This window comes from Taurulus bubalis (assembly GCF_910589615.1).
Source record: "Taurulus bubalis genome assembly, chromosome: 13".
In the NCBI taxonomy this organism is placed as follows: Eukaryota; Metazoa; Chordata; class Actinopteri; order Perciformes; family Cottidae; genus Taurulus; species Taurulus bubalis.
Genome location: NC_136601.1, coordinates 10,158,829 through 10,186,739, shown reverse-complemented (window position 1 = coordinate 10,186,739; position 27,911 = coordinate 10,158,829). Strand labels below are relative to the sequence as shown.

Sequence of the window (27,911 nt, the reverse complement as noted above, 5' to 3'; positions counted from 1 at the left end):
CAGCACTGTGATTATCTGTATTTCATTCAATTTACTTCACTTCTTTTTACATGATCAATGTCTGGTAAATAAACAATATTGTCTTATTATTATTTGCTTTTCAATAGAAGTTTGATTTATTATTTTAGTAAATGTCTTTGCAAATGTATTTATGGTATATTATAATGTGACTCTTGACATACTATACTATGATTATATACTGGTTATTCTGGGACTTTGTTGACATACTTGTTGAAAGGAAAGACATATGATATATAGACATATGTCAAAAAAGGGGAAACAAGACGTGGTAGAGTATGTCTCAAAGGATTCTGAAAAACATAGTAACCTAAAGAAGTATGTTGAAGGAAAAAGTATAATAGCATAATTAGTTGAAAAAAAATATTATAAAGTAATGTATGTTCGGTAAAGTTTTTACATTTTGCAAGTTTTTAAAAGGCATAGTATAGGATGTCCAAAAAAGTCATAATGTAGCAAAGTAATATAATATAGCAACATCTTAACTTGAGGTTCAGCGTCTTGCTCGAGGACGACATGCAGGAGGAGCCTTAAAGGAAGACCAGCTCTACCGCCGAGTGACAACCGCTCCACCATCGTGTATTTCATCATTAAAAGTCACAGTATAGTATGTAATCAAAATGTCGTAAAACATGTTATTTTTCCATAAAAAGTCAGAATGATATGTGATAAAAAATATCCTGAACTTAGCTTTTTGCTTATCAGCCTCCCAACTGAAATGATCAGATTAAATACACACAATGTATTGTTAGCGTAGGCTAGGTGGCTATAACGCTAACAGTTACTTTCAGAACCCCTAATAACAAGTAACAAGCCAATTAAACTACCCGCAGATTTAGCTGACATGACTTTTCTAGTCTTTTTTTCTTAATTTGTTGATCAGTTATCAATTAGGTGACTGCTTCTGTGAGATGTGGTTGAAAGCTCTAGTAACAGGCTAGCAAGTGAGATTGAGATCAGATAAGTAAATCAAAATATTTACTATTAACTATGAAGGAATCCTCTAATATAAAACTTGATTCAATAAATTGCTATTTTCTGTTAACTTTCTTAAGAAACTGGAACAGTAACAATAAATTACACTATCAACAACATCTCAGTGAATTTAGTTTTATTTAAATTCTATTTACAGCAACTGTTAACAACCTGCTCATAATGTAACAAATCAGTGAAAATACCTAATTTCACACGTAAAAGCAAACTACTGAAGGTTACAATTCATTTAAAGTTACATGAAAACTATTTTACATTCATAATTGTGTATAAGAGTGAAGGACATTAAAACCTTTTAAGAATCTTCATAAAGAAGAGAAGGAACGTTTTGAAATGCTTTGCTGGTACCGCCATAAACAAACGCATCGTGTGATATCCTCGGGAGGAAAACAACAACAAACAACACGTTCATTTAAGCAGCGCACTGAGCTGCGGCAGACAAAGAGGAACTCTGCTTGCTCAACGAAGACCATCATCTTCATGCAGTATTTGAAGATTACATTGTGCTCCAATCATCAGTCCATTCTCTGATGATGAAGAGGCATTTTAATGGCAGTACACCTCCGTCCACAGAGTGCCTGAGAAGAAGTATTTTTCTCTTACATCTCAAGATCCTTCGTCCACCGTCAGCTCTTGCAGCTGCTCCTGCAGAGCGTCCAGCTGCTCAGTTTGCGTCTCCTCTTGCTGCTCGTGTTTCTCTACATCCTCCATGTTCGTCTGCTCCTCTGATGCTTCATCTTGCAGTCCCTCCTCGGTCTTGGGCTCCTCACGTCGGCTCTCCAGGTTCTCGGAGCTCTCGAAACAGCCCGAATCCCTCGGCTCCTTGTCAACCTCCCCAGATCTGTCCTCCTCTTCTGGCTCTGATTCGTCTTCGGCTACGCAGGGAAAATAAATCACATTTTAATACTGAAGTACAATCCATCCTGGACTCTGAGAGGTGCTTGTTCAGCTTCAGAGACAAACTCTACAGTCAGCTTGTGTGAGGCATTTCTAAATGTCCGGTACAGGGGACAGAATGGTATTTTCTGTGGGGTTTTTTCATGAATTAAAATAGATTTCCATCTTTGTGGGATCGTCATAATAAAAAGGGCATATTAATCAGCGTTTTTTACTGCTGAATAGAGGCTAACTGCACTCTTTGTGCTTATTTTTGGATGTCTGACTGAAAAAATTGTTCACATGAAAAATTCATTAGCGCAGTGTTAGAGCGTGAAGTACTTCTATTATTGAATATTTCAGAATAAATAGTCAATCTTTGGAGAATACGCTGCAGTATTTTATAAAATGATATATATATATATATATATATATATATATATATATATATATATATATATATATATATATATATATGAATTATTGGATGGGCATCATCACTGAGCATAACAACAGAATTAAATGAACAGATAATAGAAGTAGATGGATAGTAAATATTTACTGTGTTTTTGATGTAGCTGACATTTAATGAGAAACTGAGTGTAACGCTGTGCAACTGAGCCACAACAGGCATCAAATTATGCAGCTGAGGCAGAGGAAATATGATGGAAGCATAAAGTATTCCCCAAATACATTTTAACTCTGCCTAAACCTGAAGTCTGAGGGGCACAAAGCAACTCTGAAATTAGCAATACTGTGACATTTCTCTCAGATTTGATTGAAATGCTGGATTCAAGGTGTTTTTTATGTATTTATTGCAGCATCATTATGAAAGATGGGTGCACCTACAGTCTCTCAGCAGTTCAGAGGCGTTCAGGATCTTGGAGCGCTCGTCTGGGTCTGTGATGTTCAGCTCGTTGAGGTGAGACAGCTTCAGGCCTGCAAAGTCCTCCAGGCTCCGAAAACCATGCATGGACAGCAAAGAACTCAGCTCCTGAAAACAGAAGATCATAAACGCACACATTTAGATGGCGAGCCACCATTATGACGGACAGTAGTGCTTCTGCAGTGTCACAAGCATCTCTCACAGTGAGGCCGATGCTGTCCAGGACCTCCTCCAGGCTTTTGGGTTTGGGTTTGGATTTGGATCGGCGGTTCTTGCTGTTGCAGCGTCTCCTCCTGGCTGGAGGGCTCTCATCAGGCAGCAGGTTGACGTAGATGAACTTAAAGGAGCCCATTTTGTTGTTGAGCTTCCCCGTCCAGGTCCCTACAGGAGGCTTCTCGATGATGTAGATGATGTCTCCTTTCTGTAAGAGAGACGACAGACGAACGCCAGGCTCAGTCATGACGGAGTTATCGAAGAGGAGATGAAGAGGAAAAGAAATGAACAAGGAAATGAACAAAAGAAAGATCTTGAGATCAAGACGCGCTTGGTTTTTTATTAAATCCCCATAAATATAACTATTTATATGTCCTTACTCTGAACCAACAAAATAGTAAATACAATTATTCTCACTTGTGTAGAAGCATTGCAAATAATTTGAGAAGCTGAATGACTAAACACTAGACATTTCTATTCCCCTTTAACAGACTTTTCTCTCCGTGAACTCTTGTATAATTTGCAAAGCAGTGACACAATTAGTACTGAAATGATCATAGTTTGTCGTGTAGTTCAAATTCTGCTTTGAGCAATATGAATCAAAACGACCCGTCTTGTTTCACTCGGTTAACAAGCTCCCCGGAGGACGGCTTGTCGAGACGACGGAACAGGCCGAGGGCCAAATCGGCGAGGAAGCCCTCTCCCCTGAGACTCACGTTGAGTTTGAGTGACTCCACGTCGTAGGGGCTGGGAGTGAAGTCGGTGTGGACCAGAGCGCGACCGCAGAACGGCCCGTTGTAGGAGACGCCGTTCTCCTCCAGCCTCATGCTGTCCCTCTGGCAGTACCCACTGTCCAGGCTCTGTCTGTCGCTACCTGAGGGGAACAGACAGGAAGCAGAGTCAGAGTCGTCCCGAGCCTTCAGATACTCGTGGTTTGGGTTTGTGTGCACAGGTTCTCAACACACTGTAAACATCTGCATATGAATGAATAGAGGAGAGTGTTTGAGAAATTACAGAAATATGTTGATGCTACATGAAAAGACATGTTGCACTATTCATATTAATGGGGTTATGTCACCTTCATTAGTTCTGTCTTTGAGGGATAATCATGCTCTAGGATTTGGAACTATAATTCCCATAATGCTTTGGGAGACTTAACTAATAAGTATAATTTTGTCATGAAGTCAGTTAGCTACAACTTTAACTAATTTCTTTTAGCCTATATTTGTTTACATGTTGGCTCAGATAAGAACATAGCACTATGACAGCACTAGATATATTTATTTTGATGAAGGAATCAGCTGTTTTGTGTTTCTCTCTCTCCCGTCGACTCCCTTCTGTCTGTGGATTGCTACAAGTTGCTACTGTTTTTACTATTTAGACACTTACAACGAAAACTGAGGGAGATCAATAAGCAAGAAAAAAAAAAACATGATTTGATGAGTTGACGATAAGCAAGACTTGACCAATCAGATTTGACTTTGTAAAGTCTAAGTGATAAACACTCAATGACACACAGACAACTACCACTGGATTACTTTGATACTGAAAAAAACTTAAAAAAGTGATGATTCTTAGCCGAGTTCTGGATTTGGAGAATCTTTAGTTCCCCTATGATTTGTAAGCAGATTTATGGCCATTTATTTAATTATGAACGTCAGAGTCGTGATATCCTCTTGAAGTGTTAGTAACACTAAAAACATAATATAATATATACAAATGTGTGTATCATGTGTATATATATATGTGATGTACACTTACTGCCGGAGAACTGGCGAGTGATGGGGCTGGGCGCTGCGTCCTCGGACCCGGTGGAGCAAACAGATGTCCTTTGTCCTGCACTCAGATCTGGAACCCAGTCAGAAGAGAAGAGAACCGGGGACAGCTCCTCACCGCTCTCAGCCTGGAGACATCACAGCAGGCCAGAAGTCAATTCTCCTTCAGCTCACTCAATTAATAATATTGATTTGAAACTGAAGGTCACACAATAATTCAGCTTTCCGATCAAATAAATTAGTGAAAGCAACAGGAAAATAATCTTTAATATATCTTAGATATTGCTGATGTATGGATGTGAGTGTAAGATTTTACTGTTGTAATTTGTCAAGATGAAGCCAATTTTAACTTCTTTATATATATATATATATATATATATATATATATATATATATATATATATATATATATATACATATATATATATATATATATATATATATATATACATATATATATACATGTATATATATATATGTATATGTAAAAAATATAGCTGTCAGATAAACCTAGGGGAATTAAAAAAAGAAAAATGTAGAAGTAAGAAGTAAGTGTAAATATGCATTAAGGAAATACTCAAATTGTTGCCACTTGTATTTACTTAAGTACATTTACTTAAGTGCAGTACTTCAGTAAATGTACTTAGTTACTTTCCACCATTGAAAATCAAACGGAGACATTCTTCTTTCCTTTTGATAAACACAGTACACACATGTGTCCACTAGATGGAGACAACAAATCTTTTAATAACAACAGCTATACAAGATGTCACGGTGTTGCATCAGAAATCCTTTATAGTATAATTACTATAACTATAGATACTGTTTTATAGTTTTATAATACACTGTTACGGTTGAATTACTGTGCTCATGGCACAGTAACTTAAGTGTAACTGTAAACAGGATTTTACCCCCTCTTCTGCCAGAGCCTTCTGCACCATCTTGGATGTTTTTCGGGTCATGGTACGTGAGATGACGTTGCGCCATTTCTTTCCCAGTTTGCTGCCACTTTTCACAGCTTCCTCTGCTGTTACGCCCTCTGCAAACTGAGATGAGAGTACAAAAAAATCATTAAATATTTATTGACAGGTGTTGGGAGATGACAGGATGTGTGGTAAAACCTTATTCAAATTAAGTAAAGTGATTTTAAAATGTGCCAAAACTATGACTTTGACCTGAATTAAGTCTCACGGTGGTTCATGGTGGCATCACTGTCAAGTATTCAGATTTTGTGGAACACACACACACACACAGCTGATACCCACAGAGTCACATGCACACACTCTCCCACACACACACACACACACACACACACACACACACACACACACACACACACACACACACACACACACACACACACACCAATATTGTATTGTGGGTAGGTGCATGAAAGCTCAGTTTCTGTGAGCGTTATCAGACATAGCTCTGTTGGCTCAGTAATGAAAGCTAATTAGTTTTTTTCAGTATTTTTATGGGGCACTTAGTTCCCGCAAATGTACTGTGCAACACTCACACACAAAGGTCAAGTCTTCTGTAATTTGCAAAGGAAAATAGAGCAGAGCACTGTTGGATTAATAGAAAATAGGGCATTAGTTCAGAGGGGTTGTTTGTGATGTAGAAGACTTCATTATGTTGATTCTACAAACTGGCTAGGGATTGATTTTATGATGGTGAATGTATTATAGCTGTTTCTGATACAGTACTCATCACTCAGATTCTCAAGTCAAACTTAACTTAACTCAAGGTTTTGTTGCCCTTGTAAGCTGCATTCAGGACTTTCTTTCACAAAACTAAATTGTGTTTTACTCTTAATAAACCCCCAAAGTGCAGAGAGTTAACTGCTCAGCCAAAGAGACAGAGAGGAATGTAACAAATTAACATATATATAAAAAATAAATCTTAATATTGAATTAAAAAAGAGCATAAATTCTCTAGGGGAGGACCTGGTTAAATGCTTTCTGCTTCTGCAACTCTCTGTCTGATACGGAGGCTCTCTGCTTGAGAGGCGAGCGGACATCCTGTCTACATGCTGCTGTCATCTGGGCTCTGCACAATGCTTCTCGTTCTTACTTCCTCTCGTCTTCTATGCTTGTTTGTCCTCCAACTTCTACTCAGGGTACGCAGAATGTTACTGGGAAGTTCTGTGAACATTGTAGTGTTAAAACATTTGCCCACACGTGCAGCGCTGTGTTGAATCAGGAAGCACAAACTGTGCACTTCTGTAACAGCCGTTACTGATAACAACTTTGTGAACTTCTTTGCTCTCTTCTGGATGCGGCGTTATTTATGTTCTGGGTAACGAATGAGGAAGAATGTGATCAAATGGAACTAAAAACACAAAGACTTTGAGAGATATCTACTTCTACTTTTCAAAACAGATATGCATATGTTTGATGATGTGTTTGTTTGTTTTCATGAGTATGTTTGAGAGGAGTCCCGCTTACATTCTCCTCCAAGGTAAACTCCTTCTCCGACACAACAGGAGAAGTAGGTTTGTGCTTCATGAAGTCCTTGAAGCTGCTGGACCTCTGCAGAGTGAGCTAGAAACAAAAATAATTGCATTTATGTCAAAATCATAAAGAGAAAATCCGACAAAGGGGCAGTAATAAACTTTCATCAAAAAGCAAACGGTGTAAACAAAAAGGCTTTACCAGAAAAACACATCAGTCCGTTGTTTTGTGGTGTTTTACTGTAATGCGACACCGATAACGCTCATGTCACAGTTGAGCCCATATGCTCTTATCTCTTCACCTCGTAAAATGTGTGGAAAAAATGTATCTGCATAGGGATTTCTCAGAAGGAGCAACTGCCCACTTCCCAGTTATCAACGATAAGTCATGTTGCAGACATTGTGCGGAGATTCATGACAATCTCTGTGTTAAATAGTGGGACATCATTTTATATTCATCAAAGGAACAGACAATTCAACATCAGTGGTGAAAACACTTACTATAAAATCCTCTATTCTGAATTAAAAATGTGTACATGATTATTTTTCAGTATCAATTCATCTGGCAATTATTTGCTGGATAACTCGATTAATTGTTTGGTTAATAAAATGCCAGAAAAATACTGAATACTGCTTCTTTCACTTTCCTGACACCTAAGATGATGTCTTAAAATGTCTCCAACCAATTACATTTTACAAATTTACAAAACTTAATCTTCATAACTGAGGAGAAACTGGGAGATTTTGGGCCTTTTTTCTTGAAAAAATGACTTAGCTGCTGATCAATTATCTATCCACTAGTCAATGAATAGACTGGTCCTTTCGACTCATGTCTTCATGTCACTTGCATAGGTTTAAAATTAAGTTCGTACTCTTTTGCATAATATTCACATCTTAGAGTTTCCTCCAGTGGAAACTTTTCGTCTAATTTCCATACAACCACACGTCACTATGTTTTTAGCGCAGCTCATCCTTTCTGAATCTTTGTCGAAACCACAGGAAACGGGCAAAGCTTGAGTGACTGCTGGCAGACATCCAGTCAGTGCCGACGGCTGATGGTCTCAGTCTGTGTCTAACCTGAAGAATTTAACCACCAGTGCAGCCGAGGGAACACATGACCTTTATCATTATGAGGCTATTACCAATGTTGCTGGTAAATGTTTGTTTCCCCTGCCACAGTTGTGCTCCCTAAAAAGCCACAAAGCTTTAAGATAAAACAATCTTTTATTGCTGCCGATGATCGCAAAGTGACTCGTGTCGTGGAACAATGATCCTCTCCAGCCTCGATTATCAGCGGTAATAGATGTGTATTAGGAGACGATTGCCGAGAACACAGACAATGAGATGTGTAATGATAAGGCGTGGATTGGACAACAGGAAGTGGGGATGTTAATGGAAAATAAGGGCACTGGTGTCGAGCGTAGGAGGCTCGCTCTGGTGTTGGCTGCTGGAGACGAAGGCGCCAGCAGCCACAAAGCCTGCTATGACTCAAACTACATCTGCAGCAATGATTCACCCTGCCAGAATAGAGGAACTTTGCTTTTCTAAAATAACATGTTGAGGACAGAGAGTATTTAGACACTTAAAAGATGTTTAAACATGAAGATCGCACTGAACCTTTAGTTGTGTGTGTGTGTGGGTTTGTTCAGCTTCACCACAAACATGTGCACGAACTTGAGCAGACATCCTGTGTTGAAACGATGTGCACACAGAGACAGCTGTACGAGATGTTGAAATGCAAACATCAAGTGTTTAACACTATGTAATAAAGACCGCTTCCCAATTCACTGTCTATGATATTTACATTTATAGAGGCACAATTTGAGCACATTCACTTAAAACCTTCCAAAACAAACTAATCGGCAAAAAAACTCACCTTCTTCTTCTGCACTTGCTCCTTCTCTGAGGCATTGGAGGGCTTTCGCCTCAACATCTTCTTCTTCAGTGGTCCTTCAGAGATCTCTTTGGATAAAAAGCTGTGAGAGCGATACAACGGTCTTAAATCAGTGAGGGTTCCTGTCACTGTGCTGTCGCTGCCAAGGTTGTCAGATAAAAAAACAGAAGGTAGAGTTGCACTCTGCTGCAGCCGCATGAAGTGCAGAAGCTGAGAGGAAGTTACGTGGCCACAGAGAAACTGGAGAGGCCAACCTTGTTTTTGGTCCTCTGGTTTTCACACAGGCTCTCACCTTAGGTTTGTTACATGTATTTCTCAGTCCTGCATGCCACAAACTCTCTGTGGCAAGCAGGACTGTCACACAGAACAGTTCATGAAAATATCATCACAACTCAGTTTTGACTGTCACTACAGGCTGATAAAAGATCAAATAAAGTATTTTTTTCTGTAAATCTTTAATACAGGTGCAATCGACCTCTGGTTAGTCATATAATATGTACACTCATATGTTCAGTCAGATAAAAGCTCAGGATTATCAATAAGGAGCAGATGTTTTTCAAACATCAAGTCATCTCTTGCTGCATTGTCACTATGTTACAACATGTCTACTCTCACAGTCATCAGTTTTCAACTTCTGAAAAATGTTGAAGTTGAAGTTAAGTCAGGAAAGATCTGTATCACGCAACACGGCAGCTCTTGAGTTGCCAACCAGCTCTGTGTCCCATTATGTGTTATGCTTGCTGTTTAGCCATCACACATATTTGCCATTGCATCTGAAGTGTGGAAGTGAAATCTAAGGATGACATATTTAGAAACTCAGTAACGGCCTTGCAGCTGCAGGAGGTCAAAATAACAAAAACACACACTAGTGATCAGACAGGCCCGCTCGTCCAACAAAGGACTTTAATCTAAAATGTAGGAGATAAATGCTGAAATCCAAAGCAGACAATTTAAAAACAACTTGGGTGAGTCACAGAAATGTGCGTGTGTTTGAGTGTACACTCAGGACAAAGTAGAAGCAGAGAGGGAAGTAAAATGTTAGTAAAGTTTAGCTTGTTATTTTGGTGGGTAGCAAACCACATGATGAGAGCATGCCCTATTTAAGTTTCCGTCACTCGACTGAAGGTTGGCAAAAAACGGATCTGTCTGCAGATCTTAAAGGGATATAAAATATAGGCAACATATTTTGATTCCACCTGAGGTGACCTGAAACCGCAAACGAGGTGGTGGAAGAAGTACTTAGATCCTTTACGAAAGCAAACTAGTAATACTACACTTTAAAAACCTAGAAATATGCCATACAAGCAAAATAACACAAGTATAAGAAATATATATTTAAACTATTCAAATGTAAAAGTATTCATAGAAAATAGCGCCTTTCAAAATGCTAATGTGTAAGTAGTAGTCTGGGGGGTTGTAGTTTGCTAATGTGGACTAATCTACTACATTTTAGAGGAAAATAAGTGTAAACTAGTTAAAACTAGTCCTTTAGTCACTAGTTAGTTTGAAGATAAATATATTACATTTATCATATATCAGTTTATAAAATATAATGAATTGTTGTATCTTAAATTGCCAGTATAAAGAAGTATAAAGTGTAGTACCCTGTTGAGTGATTGGCCACTAGTTATGGAGCAATGCTTTGACACGGCAGCTAGCTAGCTAGCAAACACAGATGTAAACAATATACCATTTAAAATACTAACAAAAACACAGCAGAAGAGACTTTTAAAGTTTAACTTTCCCAGAAACAATGATCTCATACTTGTTGTTCCTCTTTTTGTGAGCCTCTCTACCACAAACCCCAACGCAGAACGGATATTGATGAATATGCCTCTTCTTAAGGCTGTTTGACTTTCTTTATCAAATGTTTCTTCATGTGATTCTCGTGATGTTTGACAAGAGCATGCAGACTCAGGGTGTAGTGTGATGGCACATTCACACCTTCAAGTCGCACTTACATAATTGCCAGGCAACCGGCCATGAACTCTTCAAATTTGGAAGAAATAAAACCGCAAGCTCTGCTCACAGCTGTTTAAATGGTGAGTTTCAAAATTATTTGATGTTTCGTCTTTACAGAGTTATGATGAATCAAAAGAAACACGTCCTATATATATATATGTATATAACGCTTGCTTTTGGTAGCGTGAGGCTTTGATATGATGCTACTGATGTGTTTTTGATGTGTTGATTTAGTTTAGCACAAAGACTTGACACATGCGGTGTTATGCTGTATTCTGTGACCAATCAGATTCTGTCACCTGATGGCCAAATCCAGAGTTGTTTTCCTTCCTCCGTTCATGTGAATGAGCCCGAGAACGACGCTTGAGGCACAGAAATGCTATCATGAGCCCCATGGATGTGAAAGACTGCCAGCAGAACCCAAGAATAGAGTATTTTTCTACTCAGAAGTCAAACTTTCTTTGCTGCATGCACCACTTAGCAACTTTCATAGGAATGAATTTGGTGCCGCCTCCAACGCTGTATCCAGTTCTCTTTGTACATCCCTGATGAAGCTACACAGATAAAAAAACAACATTTTAGATACAATACCTGAAGGAGTATGCAGCATCTGCTAAGCTGCCCCGGGGAAACGCTGACTACCGACCGCACAGCAGCACTCACACTAATCACATTGAAATGCTTTGACATCAAAACCTTACCCCCTCCCCGTCCATAGGCGATGCCATCTCCTCTGCCCTCCACCGAGCCCTTTCACAGATGAACAAGGACACTCACGTGACATGATTTCAGTTCACAATCGTCCCTCAGAAGCTGGGAAGAAAGTTGAATAAATTCCCTTTGTAACGGGATCCTGGACTTTCTCACAGAGGGACCCAATGCAGTGTACATTGGGAACATCACCTCAATAGCCGACACACTCTGCACACAAAATATGACTCCAATCATATTATTCTAAGTCTGCAGATGACACAACCCCGGTGGGCCTGATTAGAAACAACAGAGGTCTGCCCATCAGTCGATTAGGAAACTAAAAGGACACCTTGTTTTCAGTCCACTAAGATCTCTTTAGTCTATTTGTCATTTTTGTATGCTTTTTAATGCTAAATGCCTTTTTCCAATAAACTTATGAGACACAAGATGATGATTCTTCTGTCGATTAAATCAATTAATTGATTAGTTGACAAAATCATATGGGTGTTAGTCCACTAAAAATGTGATCGGTCGAGAGCAGTCCCAGACAGCATTCAGCGGCGAGGTGGAGCGGCTGACCGGAGCAGTGTCTCAATGTTCATAAGACAAAAGGGTGGGGAATTCACTTCCTCTTCCCATCAACAGATCCTGTTTGGAGCAAGTTTCTAGGTGTGCACATCGCTGCAGCTGACCGTAGTGATCACGCAACTGCATCTCCCTGACCAAGAAGGAACAACAGCTCAAACTGTTAACTGAAGCTGTCAGAGAAATGCAATTGAGTGATGACATGGAGTAGTGTAGCAGTCTAGTTTGGTAGAAAAAGTACCGGAGTAAGAAACCGAAGTTGTGTTTAAGTAGTGTGGAGTTTTTTTTCAGATATTTATTGTTTAATCACTTTTTTAAATCATCTCTTAAACTCGCCTACTTGTCTTTTGCCTGATTTTGCGTTTTATTTTCATGACTGAAAGTGGGATTTTTTTCTGTACCGTGCTGCATTGACAGTTAAACCTCTTTTGAGATTAATAAAGTCTGTCTGTCTGTCTATATCAAGTCCAAGTGAAATCTCACTCACTCGTGTTTAAGTCAGTCAAAGTCAAGTTGCAAGTCTTGCTGATTTCGTCAATTCAAAAAGTCATCAGTTTCATGACTCGTGTCCACACCTTTGTTTTAAAGACTGTTACTTTAATGAAATAAAAATTATATCAGCTGGTTATACAAGATTAAAAAACAAACAAAAAAGCATCAAAAATCACACAAAAGTTCATTTTATTTTATATCAACACCATAATATCTATATTTATCCACCCACTTAAATTATCAAACAAATATATCCTTTCATTGAAAAACGTTAAATCCCATTGCATCTCTCAACCTGGTAAAGCTGCTCAATAGAGACTGCATTGGAGTAACATTAGTGTGCAAGTCTGCTGTGAATGTGCAAAAGAGATGAAGATGCTCAGATGATGTTGTGGAGGAGAGCGACAGCCAGAGCAATGAGGGTCAGCGAGGAGGAACAGACAGACGCTGAAGATCCAGACTCCACGAGGGACTCTGTATGCTTGAGCATCCAGTTCTTCTCCTCTTGTAGTCCCTGTTTCTCCAGTTCAGGACCTATCAGGCTCCGTATTGTCTCATAGTATTTATTCAGCCACTGAAGCTGGAGTGAGAACAGACCAATCTCAATAAAAGTCACAGATGTACACTGCTGGCATGTGAAAAACAGGTATGAAGTAAAAAAGTAAACAGTGGATAATAGACAAATAAATATAAATATATAATAATACTGTATCTTCCTGGTCTAAGGTTAAAAATGGTGTTCCACAGGGATCAATTATTGGACCACTCTGTTCTGTTCTGCCACTTGGTCAAAAAATAAAGTAAAATACACTTGTTGCTCTGTCAACAGTCGCAAAAGATGTGCTCATTTTGTTTACTTACATAAGTAAAAGTGCAAGGACTATTATTTCTACCACTTGGCCACTTTAGGATTTTAAGATGAGTAATTGTTGTATATTGTTGTTTATGGTCTTATATGCCAGTGCCAATTTATTTTGCAAATCTAATAAAGCAATCTGAATCTGAGTCTTAAGCAAAAGTAAGAAAGTATGATCAGCTAAATGTACTGAATTTAGCAAGTACTTGTACTGTCTCCTGTGACTCATATATTATTATATATGACGTTAGTACATTGTAAATACTGCTGCATCAATGTGAAAGTGTTTTTTATTTGTTGATGCATTTAGTCGAGGTGTAACTAATCATACAAACGTTTTGTATAGTTTAATCCTTAACAATGCATTTTATTGTATATCCCATTGTTTAAGTGTAAAATATTAATCTTAAAAGTATTTAGCAACTATAGCTGTCGGGTAAATGTAGTAAACTGACAAATACAATATATTCCTCTAAAATGTACTTAGGTTTTACTTAAGTACAGTAATTGAAAAACAAAATTGATGTGGAGTTACTTTCCACCACTGATCTTAAGTCTCCAGTTGATGTTCACTAGAAATAAACTGAAGTTGAAGAGAAAAGAGGAACTCAGCTGTGCAGCCAAAAAATTAAACAGTTTTTCTTTGTGCTTGTTGAAAAGTTAACATTTTGTGATGTGTCTGTTTCTGTACAGTGATGCTCCAAAAAAATCTCATGTGTTGTCTTACGATGAAAAGAAACAAAACATAGTTGTGGTTCACACGTGGTTTTGTTTTTCACAAATAATATTTTGATCTCTGAGCTGCAGAGAAGCTTCGACCTGAAGTGTAAAGGTTTTTTTTAAGAGGAAACCGCCACTTGTAAAGCAGGAAAACGACTCAGTTGATGCCACACTCTCTCACACGAAAACGTGTTTTTGTAAAATTCTGTAGTCGAGTACAATTACAAACCTGCTCTGAGCTGAGGAGAGTGGTGTCAATCAGCTTTCTGTCATACGGAACCAGCGACACGGTGTCAAAGGTCAGGTACTGACCACCATACTGGGTGAAAAAAAACACAGTCACAAAGAAGTTATATTGAATTTATATCATTCATTCAAAGCAGGAAATCATTGACATGATTATATTATATATATTATTATATATATTATATTTATATTATATTATTAATAAAGCTCTGTTTCCAGCTACCTTTGTATGTACAGGTACGACCACAACAACATCTTCAATCCGGATCCCAAAGTCATTCTCCTTGTAATATCCAGGCTCTTATGGAGAGAAAATCATGATCCGTTTTTCTTTATTTTAACATTTGAGCCACGTTAAATGCAAAGTTGAGTTCCTTTTAAATTACCATAATGTTGTGTTATCTGTAGTGGACGTGGATTTATTTTGAGAAAGAATAAAATCTCACCAATAGACGTGAACATGCCAGTTCTGAAGGGAATGTTGTTGCTCTGAAATCCGACTGGCCCTGGAAAAATATTACAATTCTACATCATTAAATTACAGATAACACCACAGAAAAGTTCAAACTAATCTTAAAATTAAATGAAAAATGTAATTTGTATGCATTCATGTTTACACTTCCATTATCAGCTGCTAAAGTATCAAACTGGGGTATTTCACTCTACAAAATATACATTCATATTTTGTAAGTAATTCTTTAAGATAAAAGTAACTTCTCTAGTTTTCTCTCTTGTATAGATTATATATAATACTTTGGACAGCCGATCAGACAAATCAAGACATTCAAATTCACTTTAAGAAACTGTAATTTACATTATTCACTATTTTCTGACATTTCATAGATTAAATAATTAATCAGTTATTCAAGAGAAAATGATCTGCAGATTAATCAATAGTGAAAGTAATAATTAGTTGCAGCTCTATATCAGAGTTAGCTACCTCATTGTGGCTTGTTTTATAAAACATTGCAGAGTTAAGTGGATTTGGTCACACTAGATGTGATGCATGGCAAAATGAAATATGTGCTGTCGTGCAAATTGCTATACAGTCTATCAAATGTACCCACTTACAGTATTAGCAGCAGGAGGGTGATGAAGTACAATTTGATGCAAAACAGCATAAACACCATCATAAATATGATGCTTTTAGACATCACAGATCATCGATATCTGCCTTTGAACTCTGATAGGATGGATTTATGTTTTAAAATGAGCTTTTAAGTGATATATGAAGATGTCACTACACTGGATATCTGTATCGATGTCATACTGGGGTTGTAAACTTTGAAAATGTGTGGAAAATAAAAAGAGAGCATACACTCGTGAACTCCAAAGTAGTTTCCAACACCGTGACCTGTGCCGTGGCCGTAGTTCAGGCCCACCTCCCACAACGCCCGGCGACCCAGCATCTCCATGTTTACACCTGTTGATAAACAAAAGCCACACAGAGAACTCAAATCAAACATGCTGCTGCAGATATATTTCTATAATTCATCCACTTAAAACTGAAAAAAAAGTGGAGAAACAGGGCTCCCTACTGGTGAAACTAGAACAGGTTTCAGAGTAGAATCTTTGTAAATCTCATTTTAATGATGTATGAATGCTTTTCATTCCCACCTCGTGTCCCTGAGGGAAAGATGGTTCGAGATATCTCAATGTTTCCCATGAGCACTCGAGTGAAGGCCTCCTGTGAAGCCAGACAGCTGGTTAATGACATGGACAGAATATGTAAAAGAAATATTTTGGATTATAGTTTTTGAAAGAGCTTCTGGTTTATATAAGGATGTCAATACAGAAAAAAATATACACAAAGAGATACAGAAAAACTGGACTGATTGGCTGCAGTGTATTTGATTGGCATCTAATATAAATATCCCTTCAAACATTCACACTTTCACTATATTATCTTATGCATTACCTTTTGCATTGCTGTCGGGGCTCCCCAGTGAACTGTCCGAGTGATGTCAGTGGTTCCATCTCTGATAGTAGGTGAGAGACATAATGACTCATTTCAAATGCAAGTGATGTGATGTGAAACTGGAGAGTCTGTAGACAGAGTGTGTCTTTACTCACAGATACTGGCCGCCGGAGTCCACCAGGTACATCTCATCAACTGTCAACCTCCTGCTTGTTTCTTCTGTCGGGCTGCAAAAAACAGAACAACAGGAAATAATAGCAGCCCTGCAGATGATTGTTGTCGTGCATATAAAGGAACATGACAGTGTTTTAAAAGTTTTACATTACTGGTGTCCATTTTCTAAACAATGTAGATTGATAGAAGAGAGCTCAGGAAAAAATGAGCAGTGAGAGAGTGAAGGTGATGATGATTAACGGTCCGCAAAGGGACATTGCGATTATCATGGCAGAGAGTAAGTTTTAATGATTGAAGTACTGATACCGTGCTCATACTTGAGTACATTTTTGACATACTTGTACTTTACCTGACAATTGTTTTTTAAATATTTCCTTTCTATGCTACTTTATACTTCTACTCCGCTCAATTTCGGACGAAAACTACGCTTTTAGTTACTAGTTACTTTTTATATAGAAAAACACAAGATATATTTATGTAATATGATGCAGTAATATTGTACTAATCAGAATCAGCTTTAATGTGTATACACATACAAGGAATTAGACTTATATTTTTAGCTCTTAATGTACATACACAGAAATAGACAAACTGTGCTAAGGCACGGACAAAAAATCTGAACAAAGACAAATAGACATGACTACTTATGTACAAATATAAATCTATGTTATACTTTAAAAATATATATATATATATATATATGTATATCTGTACGTAGCAGTCAAATTAGTTAATAAAACAACACTATGAAACTGTAATGGTATGCAACAGGATTCACCGAGTAGCCTAAAAAACATATACACAGAAAAACAGAATAATTTACTTAATTACATTTTCCTGACATTTTTAATTCAGGACTTTTACTTGCAATGAAGTATTTTTAGATTAGCGTATTTCTACTTTCACCTAAGAAAAGAATCTGAGTACTCCTTTCAAGGCAACCAGAAAGCCCCCTCGAAATACTTTTTGGCTTCTCAAAATTAGTTCTCAGCTTATTGTGAGCTTTGAAAAAGTTTCATCAATAACTTAAGGAACCATGCTCCAAAACTACCCCAACAATTTTAAACACGTTTGACATTAAAAAGAAGAGGTCAGTAAGAAAAGGAAAAACATCAATAAATCTTACCTGTAATGTGCCAGTGCAGCATTGGGTCCACTTGCAGAGATAGTCTCAAAGCTTGGGCCTCTGCTGTCATTCTGTTTGCTGTAATGATGTTTATATTAGCCGTGAAAGGCAACTATGAGTTGAGTGTAATCACAACTATTCTAATTATAAAATATATTGTATATTCTGATTTAATTTTGCTTGTGTAGCAAAGCACTGCAGTATCTCAGTTCTCCTCTATCTCATGTGCACTCACCCGCGACACTTATTGACGTAATGTGCAGCAGTCAGCTCGGTCTCTTTCCCCTCTGGCACTGCCTTCTCCAGCCACATCAGCAGTTGGATGACAGCAACTGCATCCCTCACCTGCACAGAAGCACAACGACACAATGACCGGGAGAGTCTCGACATCAATCACATCACCACGAATCATACAGACTGACGAGTCGTCTGGTATGTTGCAAGGCTGTTCAGACATCTCTGGACAGGATAATGAATGCATCAGAGTGTGTGTTCACTGAAGTGTTCAAGCTCCCGATGAAAACGATACATACATGTTCCATCAGTCTGACAGTAAAGTCCCATATATATATATATATATATATATATATATATATATATATATATATATATATATATATATATATATATATATATATATACAAGTAAAGACGTGGCCTATATTTGTGCTCATGTGTGGAGGTGGGGTAGTGTGTAACCTGAGTATGTCTGTGTGCAGACCACATACATGAGCATCCCTCAAGATTCGCTGCTCAGTCTCATCTTTCACGGCTTTCGTTGTCAACACAGGCGAGTAGGAGCTTGTCATCAGTTTCTCCTAAATGATGCAAAAAAATCATAATGAATACAACATATTTATCCTTTAATACTATCTATTTTAGTCTGAAGAGGTCTTATCAGGAGAGTAAACCTGAGCTTTTATTTGTGTGCATTTACTTCCAAAGACTATGTGGATTATTGCTAATATGAGGGAATAAGGAGTTATTTCAATATTACAAAATAACTATGCAGCTTGGTGGTCATCAGATAAATGGCCTTGTGCGATTTAAACTCACTGAAACCTGCATTATTTTAATTTCAACATTATTTTGGTAACTTGGGGGCAGCGAAACAAGCTGTAAACACAACACCGACATATTATCTGTCATCTTTTAAGGTTTTGCAGCAAACATGTCTGCAGACACAAGTCTACATTAGCATATGGATTGTGGGTGTGTCTAATAACCACTCTCCTTTTAGCTCTGTTTTGGTCTTGTGAGGAAAATATCTGTCACTTTAGCTGTTTGACGCTCCACTGTGTGCACCAGATCAATTCATGAGGAGATTATCACAGGAAGATTAGCACTTCTAGTCTTTGAAGATACTGAAACGCTCTGTAGAGTGGAGGGGACCTGCTGATGAATCTCAGTTATCTGGGTAGTTCATCCCGAGCGACCCCTTTCAAATTAAACATAGTCACTTCATCCCTTATTTATATAAAATAATTCATTAGTGCAGTTTAAAAAACTTGGATTTTATCCACAACACACACCAACAATATGCTAGCAGCAGCCTACAAGTGGTGACTCAGTACAGCTAAAACAGTGCAGCAGTACAAAAAGATAATTTTACTGGATGTACACAGAGAATTTCATTCAACGTAAATAATAATATAACATTAAAAAAAAGAACAAAATGATGCAGTACAGTAACTATAATGAAATACAATATCTGTGTACCTCTGGTGTAATGATCTCATAAAGTGCGTAGTTTGTGTACTCTGTGCCGATCCACACTTTAACCTCAGGCCGGGCAACATACGTATTCAGGTGATCTCGGACCGTGTCGTAGCTTTTCAGCTGCACACAAAGTGACGCGTTACAGGAGGCGTTCAGGTACACCCTCAATTCCTCTGATACTCTGTCCAGGTGGAGAAAGAGCCTGGGAGATGTGGATATGTAGCAGAGAAGAAAGGTTTATATACGAAAAATGCTCCAGGTCCTTATGTACCTTGTACATGTGATGGGACATGTAATCCTTGGAAAATGGATTTACCAGATCTCACTCATTGTGAGAAGTGTGTAGGAGTAGAAGAAGGGATTGTACGGGATGTCGTTGCCACGCAGATTGAACAGCCCTAGAAATCAAAAAAATACACCGACGCTGACTGTCAGAAGCGGCTCGCGTATTCATTTACATCATCTGCTACATCCACTTGATTGGAGACATGCTGTTTGTATATAATGTTTGTGTCTGATACACGTGACCTCTTCTGTGTTCCTGTCATTGAAAACAGACTTGCTAATCCTGAAATTAGAATTCAGGGAAGGTGTGAAACCCGGCAGTGCTCCTGTGTGCGTTGTAAGAAAGATGCTTTTGAAGAACTCACTGTTCTTTTGCAAAGTGGTGAACTGAACATCTCGTTTGCAAACAGTTAATCAAATCAGTGTAATAATATGATTACTGACGATAATAAAGGTTTATATCGAGATTATAGAAAGTAATGTTTGTTTATGTGTTTTTGAATATCTTGGAAAAAGGATAAGAGTATTGTCCATTTAAAAAAAAACATCTGTTGTCTGTTTCCTATATTTTTATAATTTTGTGTTGTAGTCACATTTTCTCAGTCAGTCTGACTTTATCATAATCCTTCTCATCAGACTGCAACTACTCAGGCTAGAGTTTAGTCCTTAAAGCTGAGGTTGTATTTGTGCTCGTCTTCTGTCATTTTATTTTGATGCAACCTGTCCTTTCGGAGTACCCTGAGGCGAGCAACGCTCAGCACTTATTTATGGCCTGCAGCCACTAGGTGGCCGACCAAAACAGAAAATAAGTACTTTTCAGTTGTTTTATTATGTTTTGTGCGCTTTACTGTAAAACTGCATCCTGTTTTAATAGTATCCATAATATTATCTTATTTTCAAACCAATATTGGTCGGATTGTTTTTGTTACATTCAGGTTCTTCTTTTTATCACTGAAAATGATTTAAAAATTTGTTGTGTGTTTTATTATTAAATGTTTTTTGCACTGTTTTTGTGTTTTTACACCTTCTCTTAAGGTTATATTGTATACATTTTTGTTTAAAATAATCAGATCTGATTTTCTTTTTGTAGTGTTTTAATATTGGGATGTAGTTCTGTACATTTAAGTCAATTAAAAGTCAAATTAAATCATCTTGAGGGAGAATTCAAGTTTAGTTTCTGTGGTGGTGAAGAGCTAGAACAGCGTGTTTAACTACATGTTTTTATGAACTACAATACATCCACATTTATCAATGTCGTTTTTTTGTGAATTCAGCTGTGGTTCGGTATTATTTTTCTAAAACAGCAACATGATTTATAAAAAGCCTCATGGACAAAGTTAGAGTTACTTACAGGCTGTTTCATCGAGAGCTGACAGCAGAAGAGCTGTCGGTTGGTACGGATTGTCTCTTATCTGATTCCGTATGTGCTCCACTTTCATCTGCCAGGACCTTTCTGCAAACACACACATTTTGCTTTTATTTGCATCCACATGACAATTTATAGCTGATGCTCATTTGAGTTATATTATGTATGATCACCATAATTCTTATTAAACTATATGTTAAAGTTTGTTTGGCCACTAGGGTCCAGCGTTACGAGCTGAAAACACAACAATGACATATTATCTTATAAAGTTGATGTGGTGAACTTCAAAGCCAACAATTTTCTACAGTATTTACACACTCAGCAGACACAAAGCAACATTATCCTTTATTTGGCGTCATGTTTGTGTCCAATATTGTATATATATATTGTATATATGCGAGCACTGAGCTACTAAATGTTGCACTATGTTCACCAGCTAGCCACTAACTGTGCTGTGTGTCATTTGATGGGCATGGTAGCAATACAGCGGCCTGCTGCGCCTGGAAATGAGTTTGATGAGAGTGGTGGCAGAGAGGCTTCACAGTTAAGTTATAGGCTCTAAATTCAAAGCAAAGCAATAAGCTTAAATATGCCAACATAACTGCAGATGTACTAAATGTGCTGCCAAATATAAGATCAAGCTTACATAACAAACACAAACACACACACACACACGCACACGCACACACGCACGCGCGCACACACACACACACACACACACACACACACACACACACACACACACACACACACACACACACACACCATTATGTTTATGATGCTCTCCATTTGTTCCATTTGTCGATTCTAATACCATAAAGACTGAAAGGCCTATGAGCATCCAGACAACTTCCTTTTCCAGAGAATTTTCCATTCTGTCAAAGTTATTATTTGATCCTTCAGACAGCCATAAAGACATGAACAGGCTGTTTATGGGTGTGCTTGTGGAGCCGCTTATTGCCTTCCCTCCAGTTTACAGGTATTTATCAGCATAAAGATAAAGGGCACCAGTAGTCTGCAGAGTGTGTGTACAGCACAGACATATAAGGAAACCCACGTATGACTCTGTCTGGCAGGCGGGTGAGGTTGTTAGGAGGGACGGGCGGTCTTTCCTTCCACACTTTGTCAACCAGGTTGTCAGGAACAGACTTGAGGCTACGATTGCTCGAGTCCAGATTGAGGCTGTAGTCCTCCTGCGTTTCTAATGGAGGAAATTGCAGATGATTACACACAACGATCCCAATCAATCGCAAGTAAACAGTCTGTGTGGCGTCTGAAGGCCCCATTAATAATTTTCCATCTACATGGGGCGAGCACTTTATTGCTGTTAACCTGGACTGACAAGAGGGATTGAGAGTAGAGACTTACTGAGGGAGAAGAGGAAGGAATCAAAGCCGATCTCGCCGCCTGATGGGACCTCAGAGATCAGCCACTCTGCTACACTGCTGATGGACACTGGGGGACGTCACACATGACAAAACCAACTTATTGTTTACTTTAGAGGATCCATTTGACTTACCTATAGTGAATACAGGTATAGTGTGATACATCATAAAATAATGAAAAATGTTTTATTTATTTTTTAGATGTGAATTTAATCAAATCAGCAGAAATGGCTTTGCAGCGAATACTAGATTATACTATAATATCCTATACTAAATACATTAAGACTAAACTGATTAAAATGCGAAGTTTGATGGTGCAATTAGAACCTTGTTTTACTGTCTTCGGGCAATAAGTTGCATAAAAAGACATACATTTTTTAGTTTACATGCATTTAAAGGTCACTGTCTGGTCTTTATTCTCTGTTTCAAGAGTTAAATACAAACTATATAATGATTGCTCATGGATGTATGCTTCCGCCAACCAGTCAAGTTACAGTTTAAATCCATGTCTGTGCAAAATATCATCACATCACATTTTTATTCTATGAATTCTTGAGTTATGGCCAATAATCTATTTAGTGAGGTCCAGTGACCGTTGCCTTGAAAAAGTCTGATCAGTTCATCCTTGAGTTCAGGTTGACGTTTGTGCCAAATTTGAATAAATTCCTTCCACGCATTCTAAAAATATGGTGTACAAGAGAATGGACCGGCTGTCCGTGGACAACCTATAAACATTATGCCTCCGGCCATGGATGGTATAAAATAATAAAAGACCAAACAAAAGAAACAATGTTATGTAAGGGTAAAAATGTGTTGGAAATCTACACACGACCAGAAATCATAGTGCTTGGCCTCAAACACATTTGTTCCCACTGAAGACAGCAATATGTGTTGGGTTGTTGGGTTGAGCTCTCTTTGCCACTGTACCAATCCTTGACTGACGACAGGTGCCAATACAAGTCATAAAAAGCTGCTCTCTAATATTTGTTGTCCTTTACAAATGTCTAAACATCAGCATTATATGTCAGTGTTAAAAGTGTATTTGCAAGATAAAACATGCAGTGACTTTTAGTTTGTTGATGGGCTATTTTTATCATGTAAATCCTGTAATAGCAGTTGCAACATTTGTCAGGATATTTTTAGTCTGATCATCAAAACCAAACATATTTGATTGGTATCCATGTGTCCCGCGTTGTCAAAACAAGTAATCACAAAATGATCACCCCTCACCATCTTTTTCCAGCTCCCAGTTGCAATCCATCTGTCTCTCAGCTTGAACCCAGTAGCGGCTGTCTGTCCACAGAACAGCCTTGGTCTGAGTAACTACGGCAGTGCCTGAGGAGAGACAGGACAGCAGCTGCGTTAGGGAGAGGGCAGCATCAACGGTAAATTACAAACGACAGTAAATGCCACAGTTGACTTGGAACAATGGACAGCTAATCTTGAAACATGTAAGCATGTGATTGTAGGGAAACGGGAGGATTATGAAGAAACACAGAGGAGATGGCTGCCTGCTGATGAGGGGTGGTTATATAACTAGGGTTTACATTATTATTCCACTGTTGTACCTTCACATCAGATAGAAACACTCAGGTAACAACTGCTGAATCTAAATTTTGTCCGATTCTTAATGGAGGCTCAGAACATTGACTTTGGCCTAAGGTTTGGCCTGGTGAAAACAGCTCTTTACTGAAATGTCATCTGTCCTCTTCTCCTTTCATGCATGGCACAGCTGAGTACAGAAATATCTAAGATCATTAATTTTGTTCTCCATTATTGCGGGGAAATATATCTCATGATCTAATGGGGAAGTTACTCTGCGAAGGAGAACGTCGATGAATGACAAGATGCAATGATGCAGCGAGTGAAGACGATGAAACTAAATGAACGATGAGATGGCTGTATGGTGAGGAAGAAAGAAAGGAGCTGCATGACCGCAACATTCAGACGTGGGCAGTTGAGGCATGGGGGGAGGAGGAGGATGACGATGACGAAGAAGAGGAGAAGGCTGCAGAAGAAACAGGAGGCAGGGATTGTACCTGCAGAGCCTGTAAAGCCGGTCATGAAGGCCATCCTGGCATCACGTGGTGCGATATACTCACTCTGACAGAGAAACAGAGGTTAGCTTTTCTCTCTCTCTCTCTCTCACACACACACACATGGTCTAAACCCAGATGAAATAATTATGACGGACAGCAGATGTACCAGGTGAGCGTCTGTGCCAGGGATAATGTAGGCAGAGATATTCAGAGAAAGCATTTGCTCTCGTAGGTCCTGCAGCTGGAGAGTGGTATTTACTGCTGTGGTGGGGAGGTACTGTAACACACACACACACACACACACACACACACACACACACACACACACACACACACACACACACACACACACACACACACACACAAAAAGGCACAGAAAGACGAAGAGTGTGAAAAGTCTTGAGATTGAATTAAAACCTGCAGAACTGCTGATTCATCCCGTGCTGAATCTCACTGTAATCATTAACGTTGTGCATGAGCAGTAATCATTAACTGTAACTATATAAAACTTGTGCAACATGCTTCATTATGGGAAAATGCTGCGTGACTTCTTTGAGGTCAATTTTATGACATCATTTCTGTAATTTCTTATTTTGATCCCAGTGCTTCCATTCACTTACCGGTGGTGACAGGGAGCAGTTCCTCTCAGTCCGCTCATATACAACAGCACCAACAGTGTTTCCTGAAATGAAAAGCGCACAGTTACAAACAAGACGTCGGAAAGTGACATTAAGTAGTGCTTCGAAGCACATTTTCAGATAACCCTAGAGTGCTGTTATTTTATTTAATTTTTTGGTGATTTATCGTGTTGAATCTTTTCAGACACGGTGATTGTCAGAGTGGAATCAATGCTACTCAGGATTCATAAGCACACAAAAACCCTTCTCAGTCAAAGTAAAGGACACTGGATAAGCTCAAACATGGCAGCGGTGCGAAACAATAATTATATCAATCACAATAACCACAACTTGTCCAGTGAAAATAATGCAATCAATCAAGAGACTGCTTTTTAATCATGTTCATGTTAAAGATGATTTGTCTGAGTATGAAATAGAGCTGTTATAAAGGAAGGAAATTGTATGCAAAGAAATCCTGATGAGTAAACCAACAGGCACAAAGAAAATGGCAGATAGCAATTTCTTATGCCCTTTTTGCAAGCTATTTTTAACACATGCAATCATTTCTGACTGCATATGATCCTTTTTTACAACTCGCACCTCTTTACAGCGTCTGTTATCATCATAAAAAAAATAGAAAGTGCAGCAAAGTCTTCACACAGAGATCGGAAACTTGACACTCACACTTAGACAGATCAGTGAGGACAAAGAGGAACTTTTTACCTGTTAGTGCTGCCAGAGACAGAGCCAACAACAACCAGCCACAGGAAGGCATCTTGGCACTACGAGCCCGTCACGAGCGGATCCAAAGACAGAGTGGCTACAAAGCAGGTGCTCCGATGTGTATGCAGCGTATGTGAGAAAGTGTGTGTGGGGGTCTGATGAGAAATTGTGTGTGGGTGCCTGCTTGTAAGTGCATGAGTGTCCTCTCTCTCTCTCTCTCTCTCTCTCTCTCTCTCTCTTCCTATCTCTCCTCCTCCTCTGCCACTATCTCTATTCCCTGCGGCCCTTAGATAGGAATCATGTGCAGTGGCTTTGTGGGTGGATCTTGGTGCTCAGAAACATTGCTTTCTGCCCTGACATATAATGTGTCCAATCACAATGACCACCCACCTGATTTTTGTTCCCTCTGCATCTCATCGTGTTGCCCAATGGTCTATATTGTCTCATGATGCAACTCAGCGGATGTGGGTTGGGGATTCCCAATATGATGCCCCGTCATCTGGCACATGTGTTTTTGATCAAAAAAAAAGAGACTTGTGTTGTTTCTATCATGATTATTTGCACCAATATGACATGAGCGATGCTCTCGGTGCATTCAAAAACATGGACAAGGCTGGTTTATATGCAGCACATAAGTGACTGAAGAGTCACAGGGATGTGTGTTCTTTTCATGTTTGTGACTTTTCATCTTTTGCTCATGAACGCGTGTATGAATGTATGAGGCACGTCCCTGTAATCCTGCATAGATTTCCATAGAAAAAAAACATATTTTTAAATCCTTCTATTCAAGCCAAATGTATGCTGCCATTTCGCTAAAAGAAGAAGGGGGAGAGGAAAAGGAGGAGGAGGAGGATGTCTTCTTTTATCTTCTGGGAATTAGTTTAATGTAATTTTAGTCTTGCTCATTTTCGGAAAACAGTCTGTGCCAGTCCCATGAGACTGTTTTTAACTGAGCACAAGGACCGGAAACAGGGGAAAACAGCTATCCTAGCTTGGTTGACTTGAGGTAACCTACCTCTAAAGCACCTAACACATTCTATCCCGTTAGTTAACCCAACAATTCCAAATGAAAAAATGACAATTCCATTTTCCTTAATTTGCTGCATTCTGTGAAGCAATTGCTTTAACGTTGTTTTGTTCTCTACAAATAAAGATTATTATCATTATTATCATCATTATATAAAGTGACAGAACACTGGCCACTCCTCACTTGGCCAAGTAGAAATTATAAAACCTATATGTAGCCTCAGAGCGGCCTGGTTCATTAATCTGGAGGAACAGATTTATACACATATAGCTTGTGATTTAATGACATTGCAACTACCTGATGTGAATATTTTCTATTAGGTAACACCTCTTCGGTGCGCTGGGATCCACTGGCTTTGATCACGACTTCAAAACCAGCAGACCTTCTGACTACAGTGCTGTAGTGCTGAAATAAGACATGAGTAACACGACATGATCACAGAGCTGTGCCTCTTAGATTATCTCTTTTTTTTTCATTAGGGGTTGATTGAAATGTATCTTAGTGAGTTGTAAAGGTGTCTGTGGGCATTAAAATATATTCATATGAAGCAAAATTGTAAAGTCCCTTCAAATTAAAATTGCCTCTTTTCACCCTGTAGGACCTCGGCTAACCCCTTTAATTAAAAACAAGAGATATAATGGGATCCCAATGTTTTATGAACAACTAGATGATCCTAATGTCCTACTGGTTATATGCGGGTGTGTTTTTCATAATGAGATACTGCTGCATATATAACAAGACTTCCTCATTTCTGTCCATGATTTGTACTTAACAACAACAGATAACCATCAATTATAAATCATGTTTCACCCTTTGTTACTTCTCACAACACTATTTTTTAGATATAAAGTGAATCAGATACTGTGTTGGAC

General features: G+C 38.5%; 2 protein-coding genes across 2 annotated transcripts; both read right to left on the bottom strand.

Moving 5' to 3' along the window:
- Positions 1-1,208: 1,208 nt before the first annotated feature.
- Positions 1,209-9,146, bottom strand: sash3 (SAM and SH3 domain containing 3; the record flags this gene model as incomplete). The annotated part of the gene is made up of 8 exons (XM_079228371.1): positions 1,209-1,886; positions 2,737-2,881; positions 2,976-3,194; positions 3,703-3,860; positions 4,748-4,889; positions 5,673-5,807; positions 7,209-7,304; positions 9,090-9,146. The coding sequence occupies 8 exons, from the start codon at positions 9,144-9,146 to the stop codon at positions 1,618-1,620; spliced, it is 1,221 nt and encodes a 406-aa protein (XP_079084497.1). The 3' UTR covers positions 1,209-1,617.
- Positions 9,147-13,068: 3,922 nt separating this feature from the next.
- Positions 13,069-26,064, bottom strand: xpnpep2 (X-prolyl aminopeptidase (aminopeptidase P) 2, membrane-bound; the record flags this gene model as incomplete). The annotated part of the gene is made up of 21 exons (XM_079229221.1): positions 13,069-13,419; positions 14,645-14,734; positions 14,885-14,961; positions 15,108-15,167; positions 15,980-16,084; positions 16,279-16,348; positions 16,580-16,640; positions 16,735-16,806; positions 17,880-17,957; positions 18,115-18,224; positions 18,607-18,696; positions 19,598-19,799; positions 19,914-19,995; positions 21,234-21,335; positions 22,306-22,449; positions 22,617-22,703; positions 23,864-23,968; positions 24,673-24,736; positions 24,839-24,949; positions 25,293-25,354; positions 26,013-26,064. The coding sequence occupies 21 exons, from the start codon at positions 26,062-26,064 to the stop codon at positions 13,219-13,221; spliced, it is 2,025 nt and encodes a 674-aa protein (XP_079085347.1). The 3' UTR covers positions 13,069-13,218.
- Positions 26,065-27,911: the final 1,847 nt, after the last annotated feature.